This window comes from Mandrillus leucophaeus, unplaced genomic scaffold, assembly GCF_000951045.1.
Source record: "Mandrillus leucophaeus isolate KB7577 unplaced genomic scaffold, Mleu.le_1.0 Scaffold1, whole genome shotgun sequence".
Lineage (NCBI taxonomy): Eukaryota > Metazoa > Chordata > Mammalia > Primates > Cercopithecidae > Mandrillus > Mandrillus leucophaeus.
In genome coordinates this window covers 196283-208340 of record NW_012098097.1, presented here as the reverse complement: position 1 = coordinate 208340, position 12058 = coordinate 196283, and the positions used below count along the sequence as shown (strand labels likewise).

Sequence of the window (12058 nt, the reverse complement as noted above, 5' to 3'; positions counted from 1 at the left end):
ATCTCAGCTCACTGCAACCTCCACCTCCCAGGCTCAAGCGATTCTCGGGCCTCAGCCTCCTGAGTAGCTGGGATTACAGGCATGCACGTTACCAGTATTTTTGTAACTTTTGTATGTTTTGTAGGGATGGGGTTTCACTACATTGTCTAGGCTGGGCTTGAACTCCTGGGCTCAAGTAATCCACCTGTCTTGGCCTCCCAATGTCCTGGAATTACAGGTGTGAGCCACTGAACCTGGCCTTTTTATACATTTCTTACTAGGTTTTCTCCTAAATATTTTTATTGTTTACATAAAATAACATGGACTTTATATATTTTCAATTTGGATACTACAATGAACTCCTATTAGTGCTAATACTTTTAATTCTCATGAATTTTCTAAACATTCATAATTATCTATAAAATAGTGTTAATCTTCTTTTCCAACATTACTCTCTTATCTTATTGCAACACATATAACACTGATATTATAATACTATAAGCTTTTCTTTGCTTCCTTGAGATTAGGGGCCAAATCTCATTCTTCTATGTATTTGCCACCCAGTGCGTATTGTATTGGTGCTCTATAAACATTTCTTGAGTAACTCTTTATGCCTCTTAGATTATCTCTAGCTTGAGCACTGAAGTATTTCACAATAGTTTTAATTCTTAAGAAATCTTTATTGACCCACTTACATATTAGACTCGGTACTAGTTACCAGGACTTGAACAAACCAGACAGACGAGATGGCTGCTCTCTAGGAGCTGCTGGTCTGTGGTCAGGCAATGTCTCACATCTTAACTACAAGAGGTATTATTATAGCCCTTTGCTGTGCTTGGAACAAGGCTTATAGGCATCAATGTGTGTCTACCAGAATCTTCCTATGTTTATTACTTTAATATCATTTCCGAAATTTGGCAGTTGTAAAAAATTTCTTTTTTAAAAGGTGAACAGAGAGAAGAAAAAAATACCAAATTTCAATTCATAAAATACATGGCTAACAGGTTAATAATGAAAGAATATAATTCCTTCTATTCCTTACCTTTTGGTGTTTCTGGAACTCCAATGGGACAAATGATTTTCCTGATACAATATTCAGATCGAATGCCGTAAGGACCAACATCTCTCCTCTTAATTATTTCTGTTGTTGTGATTTCAGTTTCGGATGTTTCTATGGTGATTTAATTCACATAGTATTAATAACCAACTGAAATACTCAGAGACTAAAAAGGTACATCTGGTGCTTTCAAAAAGACACACATGGAATAAACCTTTGGAAACATCTGACTAATTAACAGGATCACTAACATCTAACAGGATCACTGCTAGACTGCAACAACACCGAGCTTCTTCCTCACTGCAAATTTCTAAATGAAACAAAATGCTGCTGGGTATAGCTGAGCTCCTGGTGGAAATACTCAATCAAAACAATAAAAAGCCTAGGACAGAAGCAGCAAGCACAGGCCTCCAGAAGTCTTAAATTTTTAATTAAACAATAATAAATATCTTTTAAAAAATGTAGACTGGTTCACACATAAGTGACTCATTTTATAATCTGAACTTTCCCTCCTGGCCCCTGGGATTTTATAGCATGTGCCAAACTTCAACAAAGCTGTATGTGAAAACAATTTTTTTTTTGAGACAGCGTTTTGCTCTGTTATCCAGACTGGAGGACATTGGTGGACCATAGTCACTGCGACCTTGAACTCCTGGCTCAAGCAATCCTCCTGGCCCCAGCCTCCCAAGTGGCAGGGACTATAGACACCTGTCACCAGGCCTAGTTGATTTTTTTTTCTTTTTTAATTAGAGTTTTGTAGAGACAAGGTATCATTATGTTGCCCAGCCTGGTCACAAACTCCTGGCCTCAAGTGATCCTCCTACCTTGGCCTCCCAAAGTGCTAGGATTACAGGTGAGAGCTACCACACATGGCCAAAACTGTATTTTTAAAATACAAGCATTATATTTTATTATTATTATTATTTTATTTTTATTTTTTATTTTTTGAGACAGTCTCCCTCTGTCACCCAGGCTGGAGTGCAGTGGCGCGATCTTCGCTCACTGTAAGCTCCACCTCCCGGGTTCATGCCATTCTCCTGAGTAGCTGGGACTACAGGCCCCCACCACCATGCCTGGCTAATTTTTTGTATTTTTCGTAGAGACGGGGTTTCACCGTGGTAGCCAGGATGGTCTCGATTGCCTGACCTTGTGATATGCCCGCCTGAGCCTCCCAAAGTGCTGGGATTACAGGCGTGAGCCACCGTGCCCAGTACATTATATTTTAATAAGAAAACAGAGATACTTAAAATTAAGTGAATAGGCAAGTCATTTTAGCTTTTTGTTAAAAGTTTTTTGAGACGGAGTCTCGCTCTGTTGCCAGGCTGGAGTGCAGAGACGCAAACTCAGCTCCCTGCAACCTCTGCCTCCTGGGTTCAAGTGATTCTTCTGCCTCACCCTCCCAAGTAGCTGGGACTCACGCCCAGCTAATTTTTCTATTTTTAGTAGAGACGGGGTTTCACCACGTTGGCCAGGATGGTTTCGATCTCTTGACCTTGTGATCCGCCCACCTCAGCCTCCCAAAGTGTTGGGATTACAGGCATGAGCCACCATGCCTGGCCTGTGATTTTGGCTTTTAAACTTAAATTAGAAAATAACTCCCCTTCCCCTTACCTGTCCGTGTAGTCCCTCCTCCTGGAGGAGCCTTGGCCGCCATGTCATCCCATCTCAAACTTGCCCACAGTAACCGTAACATCAGGCTCACTCCAGCTAAGGACTTTACGGTCTGAAGTCTATACCTGAAAGGAAAACCAAAGAAATCCATATATATATATCTTTATGTATACACACAGACATACACATTCATATTCACTCTACTAAACTGAAGGGTTGTGTTTCTTGTACTCATTAGGACTTCAGTATTTATAATATGGTTTTGTAAGACTTTGGTATTATATGTCCTTTAAAAGAAAAACTTCTTTGTTCACAGGCATAACAGGCACCTAACTTTTTTTAAAAAGGGTCGATATCCATTTTAAATGCCATATAAATTTATAAAATGAGAATGTTTCATTGTAAGGTTGGTAAGGCAAAAATTCATGAAGATTTTATAAATTTAACCTAATTCCAAAATATCTGCTAGGAAAATTTTGAGGACCAAATATAGAGAAATAGATAATTGTTATTAAATGTGATAAAGGAGTTTTGAAGGAAAAATCCTAACTTTTGCAAAAACAAAAAACCTGAAAATGTTTAAATTTTCTAAAAGAATAAAATGAGGTCAGATGTGGTGGCTCATGCCTGTAATCCCAACACTCTGCGAGGCCGAGGCGGGCAGATCACCTGAGGTCAGGAGTTCAAGACCAACCTGACCAATATGGCAAAACCCCATCTCTACTAAAAATACAAAACTTAGTTGGGCATGGTGGTGCACACCTGTAATCCCAGCTACTTGAGAGGCTGGAGGCAGAAGAATCAATTGAACCCAGGAGGCAGAGGTTGCAGTGAGCCAAGATCACACCATTGCACTCCAGCCTGGGTGATAAGAGTGAAACTCCATCTCAAAATAAATAAATAAATAAATAAATAAATTTAATTAAATTAAACCCAAAACATCTTACAAATCTAGTAAGACCTTTCTAAATGGACAAAAACATTCTGCATCCAAATGGTGGTTCTTCAAAACATGAACAACTGGATGATGAATAAAGCTAATACTAATAAAACTTTAACAGCATTAGTGTAGTTTTCGAATTCTACAATGAATAATAAAATATTAGAAAAAGGACAATTACCAGCTGGGCGCAGTGACTCACACCTATAATCCCAGCACTCTGGGAGGCCGAGGTGGGTGGATCACGAGGTCAGGAGTTTGAGACCAGCCTGGCCAACATAGTGAAACCCCATCTCTACTAAAAATACAAAATTAGCCAGGTGTGGTGGCAGGCACCTGTAATCCCAGCTACTCAGGAGGCCAAGGCAGGAGAATCGCTTGAACCCAGAAGGCGGAGGTTGCAGTGAGCCGATATCGCTCCACTGCACTCCACCTTGGGCAGCAGTGCGAGACTATCTCAAAAAAAAAAAAAAAAAAAAAAGAAAGAGAAAGGACAAGACCGTATTACTTATCAACAGACAAATCTCTCTGTGTTCATGTTTGTTTCTAAACATTGTGTATGGAGTTATTAAACGTTTTAGACATTCTTTAAAAATACTCAAAATGTATTTCAAAATAAATTTACTTAACTGCATTAAATATCACGTCCTAACATGGAATTCATTATATTTTTGTGTAAATGAATACTTTGTTGACATTTTCACTATACTTAAATGAATTTAGTGGTTGATTATGGTGTAGACAAAGCCTATAAAATAAAAATAATGTCCTCTTCTAATAGATGTGGAAGGTAAATCTCAAAAACTCTGCATGCAAAAGGCAATGCCCTTTTTTTTTTTCCAGAGACAGAGTATTGCTCTGTTGCCCAGGCTGGAATGAAGTACAGTGATCTTGGCTCACTGAAACCTTTGCCTTCCGGTTCAAGTGATTCTCCTGCCTCAGCCTCCAGAGTAGCCGGGATTACAGGCGCCCACCCAAACATCCAGCTAATTTTTGTATATTATTTTTTTGAGATGGAGTTTTGCTCCAGGCTGGAGTGCAATGGCGCGATCTCGGCTCATTGCAACCTGCACCTACCGGGTTCAAGCGATTCTCCTGCCTCAGTCTCCTGAGTAGCTGGGATTACAGGCGCCCGCCACTACGCCCGGCTAATTTTTGTATATTTAGTAAAGACGGGGTTTCATCACATTGGCCAGGCTGGTCTCGAACTCCTGACCTCAGGTGATCCACCTGCCTTGGCCTCCCAAAGTGCTGGGATTACAGGAGGCATGAGCCACCGTGCCCGCCCTTTCTGCATAGAAAGCAGTGCTTTCTATTGACAGTATTCAGTTGGAAAAATGAACACTGTGAGAGGGAAAGCTCTAGCCAAAAAGATGCTGCAGCTTCTGAACTTCCCATATCCACTTGTGACACCATTACTCTCTCTGCTGTGTTATTGCACTATGAATCCTCTCACCCGGACAGAGCAGGTCAAGGGGAAATCAGAGGGGAAATATTAACTAGTGCAGAGATGTCCCAAGAGGGGGAAAGTGTCTGTCCCTTTCAGACCATACCCCATAGTAATTCCTAGAGATCTTTAATGTCATAGGAGAAAGCAAGTAAACATTTATTTGGAAGGAAAAGTTCATCCTCATTCTCTGTGGTCAAACAATGACTTTAAAGTATCCTTATTTTAAAATGGAAATAACACCGGGGAGGAACACACCACATGCATGGCAAGTCTGCTCATTCAAGCATTCATTCAAAAAATACTTGAGCATCTTCTATGTGTTAGACTATGTGACAGGAGTTGGGGACACAGAGGTGAACTAGAATCTGTCTGTGTTCTCAGAGCTGAGAGAGGAAAGGACAAGGGAGGGACATATGAGTTGGCTCGGGAATGAGGATCACAGCTTTGCTGGAGTCTCAAAGGACAAGTTAAGAGCATGGGAGTTGCTGATCAAAGGTAAGGGGCACAAATACACTAAAGAGAATAGTGTGCAGGAGTACACATTTCTTCTCAGAGACCACATCCAGTGTTTTATGACTGGAGGGAAGGGGTGTGGAGGTACAGAAAGAGATGAAGGTGGCATGAGAGAGAAAGGCAGAAGCCAGAATGCGATGTACCAAATTAAAAGATTAAAGAAGAGCATTAAAGGGTATGTATATTAAGTCCTCTGAGATTTATCCAGTACTGGATGGGTTGTAAAGGGAAGTGCTTTCCACGAATGTGATCTACAGGTGACAAATGCTTTCCCCGCTCCTTGCTGCAGTAGTTAGCAAGTCCCTTAGCTCAGTCAGACTATTCACAGGATAGAGGGGCATTTTAGGAGAATCTCTGGCAGCACTGTGGAGGACAACTATCAGTTCAACGTGACAATGAAGCACAGAATCAGGGCCTGGGAGGATGGGCATAAGGGAATGGATGGTATGGAGGGAAAAAGAGGCCCTATTGAGTCTATGAGACAAGTTTTCCAACATTGCTCAGCCTTAACATTAATAACAAAGATCACACATGCATCTTTGGCATTCTTAACTCCTAACCATCAGATGTATTCTATTCAAGTGTTAGTATAAAAATGTATTTCACGTGCATGGCTTTTTATAGCAATATGCTTTTTAAAAATGCATTCTAAAATCATGATCAATTTACATATTTACCCATGCCTCCATTAGACAGAAAGGATTATGCTTCTCTCAAATTTGTTTCAGCAAATTAAGATGTTAGCACATATTTGAAGGCAGTATCGATTTAAAATGTATAATGTTTAATGGAAGGTATTTCCTTCCACTAAAAAATGTGAAATCAAGTAATACAAACTGCGCCATCGTGCATACTAAGACATGAAATTCAGCTCCTGAAATTCAGCTGTGCAGAACAGGGCCCCGAGCAACACTTGATCAGGACCGGTGCCTAACTCTGCCGGAGCATTCAGAGAAGAGTGCTTTCCAGTTGAGCCTACCCTCCGTTTCAGAATACAAAGAGCAGAAAGGTCGGCCTCCACAACTGCCAGGTCACTTTATAATTAAAGTATTTGTACACAGTAACTTTTCCAGTGGGAAAGAAGTTACCTGCAGGACAGTCAAGGACACATTTTGGGACCGCTCTCAATGAAGAAAGCAGAAAAGTGCAGAGTAATCCTATAAATCCATGAATTGTAATGAAGAGTTCCTTGATTCCCTGCAGGATTCTGCAAATCCTTCATTGCAGGCCCTGCAGAGAAATTGTACTTTTCAGCTGTCTCTATTGAATGTGTAATGGAGTGATGATATTTTATTTCAAATCAAAAGATGAGTTATAAAAAACTTGGTCAAACAAACTATGACTGGTTGTATTAATAAATGAATTCCTTCATAGAGAGTACTTACTTTTTTTTTCTAATACTAGCTGATTGTAATCTAAAGGAAATCAAAAAAGTGTGATTTTTAAAGAAATTGGAAAAATATTAAAAGACACACAAAAACGAAGCCTAAGGGGAAATGAAAACGGCTCCGTAACTCGCTGAAATAATTTGAGGATCCTAGCAAAATCTAACTGCAACTATGACCGATTCTGATTTCTAAAGATGTTCCCAGAACTCTCATGTTTTCAATGTTTATGTTCCATCCTTCTCAATTACAGGGGTGAAAAGATAAAGACAAGGACATGAAAAAGGAGAAAGCAAGGACAAATAACTGAAATGTGATATAGCAGATAAAGTACTAGACTGGGATTTAGGAAAACTGGGCACTATTCCTGTGTCTCTGTAGCCACAGGCAAATCACTGTACATTTACAAAACATAAGAAGTTCTAAGATCCCTTCCCAACATCAAACTACATGATTTTACAACTGCCAACACTATCTATTTAGGACGCATCCCCTAAACCTAAAGTGCCCAGAAAATTTTAAATTAGGACTCTTTCTGGGTTTAAAAAAATTTCTCAGGAATCTTAGAGACTACCTATTCATACGTAAATAACAGAGAACTCCAAAACAAATGTTTATCATGCAAATAAGCTACATTAGGAAGATTTTCACATTATGATAAGCTTTATGAAATTTACAGGCATGTTTCTTTATGTCTTATTTTTTACAAATTACCTAATAAAATACAAACATTCCAGAAAGTTGGTGATTATCTTGTTCCCAGAGCAGTAACTCAGAAAATCAGACCACAAAAACAATCACATCTGACACGTTCCTTTTGTCTTATGAAAGTTAAAACTGAATATCATTTTAAAACATTCTCTTACATTTTAAGTCTTTAAACATTTTTCCCTACAAAAACTTTAGTACATACCAGTTGGCCAATTTTGAAGCTTTCTGTATCCTGTTTCCATTACTATCTTTAGCCATTAATATGTTTCCTGTCTTATCTCTATTATCTCACTTTTTAAAAATGAGATATTCTTGTGAGATAATTCTTTTAAAAATTTTCTCCCTCCCCAAATACATTTTAAAGTACATACCTCCAAGTGATGCCAAAGGTTGGTCTAGGAGAAGGATATGGCCATATATCCAAAGCAGGTTTTGCATTGTAATTAAAATAAGGGACCTCTCGGATTCCTCCTTTTCTGGCCAACTTTTTTAAGTCATCGTTAGGCAAAACAAAAATGCTCTTCTTGCTGCTCTTGGTAACAAATTTTCTATAGGATGGCAGAGCTGTACCTGAGCGAGTCTTCTTTGGTCTTGAAAATTTCATCAGTTTCACTTTGTCTCGTGTGGAATACTCTTTGCTCACAGTCATAGATGTAACCAGCGTGCCTCCTGTGGTGGTCAGGGAGTCTGTCACTGTCGTGGTGACCACGGTTTTGCTCTGCTCCTTTACAGAGATGATGTCCACACTGCTGCCTGTGGAAGGTGTGGAAAGCTTGGTCACCGTTGTAGTGGTGGTTGTGACAGTGGATTTCGCACAATTTTCTGTGGAAGAAACCACAGTTTGCTTATCGCCTTTTTCTACCTTGATCACAGTTTTTGATTCTGTGGCCACAGTGGAAGTCATCGTAGTGACTTCTGTGATGACGGTTTTTCTTTTAGATTCTCCATTGACATTTTCATTTTTGTTGACAGGCAGACCATTTTCATCAATAAAGTCATTACTGAGATTAGATTCCTCTCCAGAAGTAACAGGTGATGAACTAACTTTCTTAACTTCTGAGGTTTCTATTTCCATATCTTCTACCTGATTAACTGAATTGCTTTCTGGACAAGATGGTGAAGGTGTGGTCGTCTGTGTACTGTCAGACTCTTTGGTTGATGGCAGGGTCTCAAGGCTATCTCGGTAGTTACCTTCAGCATCTGAAGAACTCAGTAAATGTGATTTTGTTTCGGAGCTGTTTCTTTCATTAAAATCTTCCATGATGACATCACCATTAATGAACGGCCTTACAGCGGATTCTTTAACAGTCAATGATTTAATATCATTCTCAGGGATTATTTTATTTATATTATTAACCTTTGGTTCAACATTACCACTTACTACTTTACTCTCAGAAATTTCTTTCAAGCATTCACCTTTCAAATATATCTTGGGTTTATTATCTTTTCCATTTATTTGAAATGTACTTGTTCTCTGTCCTTTCTTTTCAGACTCTCGATTTTCATTATTCTTTTTGTCAGTAGTATTTTTTAGCTTTATTTGATCACTACATTTATTAACTGATCTCTCCTCTAATTTCTTCTGCTGACTTGTTTTTTTACCATTTGCTTCAGTTACCTTACCCAGCAGTCTGTCCTCACAGTTTCCAGTGGACTCAGCAGAAACCAATTCACATTTTAATGGCTCCAAGCCTTCAATACCTTGTTCTTGAGTTCTGAACTGTTCAGAAATACTTTCATTGCTATTCTGAACAATCATATCTTCTTCACTGCTATCGTGAATAGACACAGTATCAGAACTATTTTCCAAAGTGCTATTAGATTCAGAGTCACATCCCAGTTTTCCTTCAAAGTCCATTGCCTTTGACAGAGGTGTGGCATCTCTGTCATTGGTACTTTTAGGCACTGATGAATGTAAAGCACTCTTGGAAGAAGAAACGATGGTGTCGTTTTCCTCCTGTATGAGCAGTTTTTTGTTTCTATAGATCAAAGAACCAATATCACCTGCATTGGCTAGTTTAGAGTCATCAATGAAAATATCATTTCCTTTTGTTCTACTCTTACTGGGTTCCTGGCCTTTACTGGCAGGGTCAGAGACATTTTCTTCTATGTCATTTTCAACGGAATTTTGTTTCTGACAGTTTGTTTCTGGGCTCCGAAAGGAGACATCATCTAACACTTGATCTTTTGGATAAAGTTTGTTGGTGGTATGACTAGGATCACTCATTCCAAGAACTGAGGAATCACTTTCTGAACATCCCTGAATCAAGTCCTCAGGTCGATCATTATTTGCATTCGGGCTCTGTTCTTGTCGCATCGAGTCACTCTGACACCCTTCTTTTGCTTTTGTTATTACTGGTGATTCAGAGAGATTTTTTGAAGAATTTGTAGAAGTCTTTCCTATACCCTTAATTCCACCCTCCAACTTGATTTTTTCGAGGCGCTGTTTTTCTTCCAGTGTAAACTGTTTAATTCTCCTTTCAAGAAGTCCATCTAGTTTGGATGATTTTGTTTTCTTTTTGTAACTAGTCCTTAGATGAAAACCCTCACTAACATTGACCACATCTACTTGAGAACTCTCCTGACAATTTACATGTGACTCTGTTTTCATGTCATCGTCTATTTCCATTGGTTCTTCCTTGCAGGGTTTATCACTGTCAGAATCTAAAAGCTTCTTCACATCTGTGAAACAAAGACATTTATAGAAATGTAACTTTTACTCTGAAAGGAGGAATTTATACTTTTTTTTTTTTTTTTGAGATGGAGTCTCACTCTGTTGCCCAGGCTGGAGTGCAGCGGCGTGATCACAGTTCACTGCAACCTCTCCGCCTACTGGGTTCAAGCAATTCTCATGCCTCAGCTTCCCGAGTAGCCGGGATTACAGGCATGTGACACCATGCCTGGCTAGTTTTTGAATTTTCAGTAGAGACATGGTTTCACGATGTTGGCCAGGCTGGTCTTGAACTCCTGACCTCAGGTGATCCGCCCAACTCAGCCTCCCAAAGTGCTGAGATTACAGGCATGAGCCACTGTGCCTAGCCAAAAATATTAAAGTATCTATTTTTCTCATTTTCTCTCTAGAGTTTAAACATATATTTCAAAGTTCCTGGTCAATAGATAGTGTTGAACTTTATGAGACATACATCCCCAAAATAATTAAATATTCTGATCCTTAGTATCTAAAAACGATGGAATGCCATAATGAAAAAGTACTTAGTATGTGGCAGGCTACTGCACACGCTAGTACCTTCATGTAATATTTTGTATAGACTTTTATAGTTATAACATATCTCTAGCCACATGCATTATTTAGCTTATTTAGTTTTTTAAAAAATGACTTGTTACAAAAGACAATGTAGTTCCTCAAAAGGTTAAACAGAGTTACCATATGATCCAGTAATTCCATTCCTAGGTATATCTCCAAGAGAAGTGAAAACGCTTGGCCACAAAGAACTTCTGCATGAATGTTCATAGCAGCATTATTCATAATAGCCAAAAGAGGAAACGGCCCAATGTCCATCAACTGATGAATGGATAACAAAATGTGGCATATCCATACAGAGTATTATTCAGAAATAGAAAGAAAGTACTGACACATGCTACAACATGGATGAACCTTAAAAACATGCTAAGTGGATGAAGCCAGCCACAAAGGACCACATATTGCCTGATTCCATTTCTATGGACTGTCCAAAATAGGCAAATCCAGAGAGAGAGAAAGTAGACCGCTAAGCTGGCGGCACTTTGGGGAAGGATTGGTAAGTAACTGCTAATGGGTATGAATGAGGCTTCTTTTCAAGGTTATGAAAATGTTCTAAGATTGACGTGATAATGGTTGAACTTTGTGACTATACTAAAAACCACTGAATTTACACTTTAATTGGGTGAATTGTATGGGATATGAATTACATTTTAATAAAGCTATTATCAAGAAAACACAACGCAGTACCTTTCCTGTGGTGGGACCCCGATCCACTGCATTCTTATCACCCCCAGGCTGCCCTCCACAGCTGACTCTCCTTACCTTGGTCCTTCTTCTCAGTAATCTTTGAGATATCCATTTCACTTTGGTCTGCTCCTTTTGCAGCATCTGAATCTTTTACCTCATCTTTTTCAGAATCAGGCTCTGTTTTTATTTTTTTGGGACTTCGTGAACATTTTCTTTTATCTGACTCATCCATATTTTCATCCATATTATTTTTGGCTAAAAAGAACCATGTATAGCATAATTAATGTTATTTCCAGTATTAGTACTTTAATATATCAAGTTTAGTGAAAACAAACAAGTATTTTCCAGCAAGTTATGTTTCATTTTTTCATTAAAAAAAAAAAAAAAAAAGGACAAAGGTCTTATTGAGTATAAGGTACCATATAATTCTATATGCCTGGCTGACCTAAAACATAGAAGGAAT

General features: G+C 38.8%; 1 protein-coding gene across 1 annotated transcript in view; it reads right to left on the bottom strand.

Moving 5' to 3' along the window:
• BPTF (bromodomain PHD finger transcription factor) overlaps positions 1 to 12058 on the bottom strand; it is a gene marked incomplete at its 5' end in the record, with an annotated part of 157205 nt that overhangs the window by 63968 nt on the left and 81179 nt on the right. The window contains 4 exons of the mRNA XM_012001071.1: positions 1022 to 1150; positions 2648 to 2772; positions 8018 to 10328; positions 11671 to 11850. Coding sequence (XP_011856461.1) covers positions 1022 to 1150; positions 2648 to 2772; positions 8018 to 10328; positions 11671 to 11850 — 2745 coding nt within the window. The remainder of the gene's footprint in view (positions 1 to 1021; positions 1151 to 2647; positions 2773 to 8017; positions 10329 to 11670; positions 11851 to 12058) is intronic.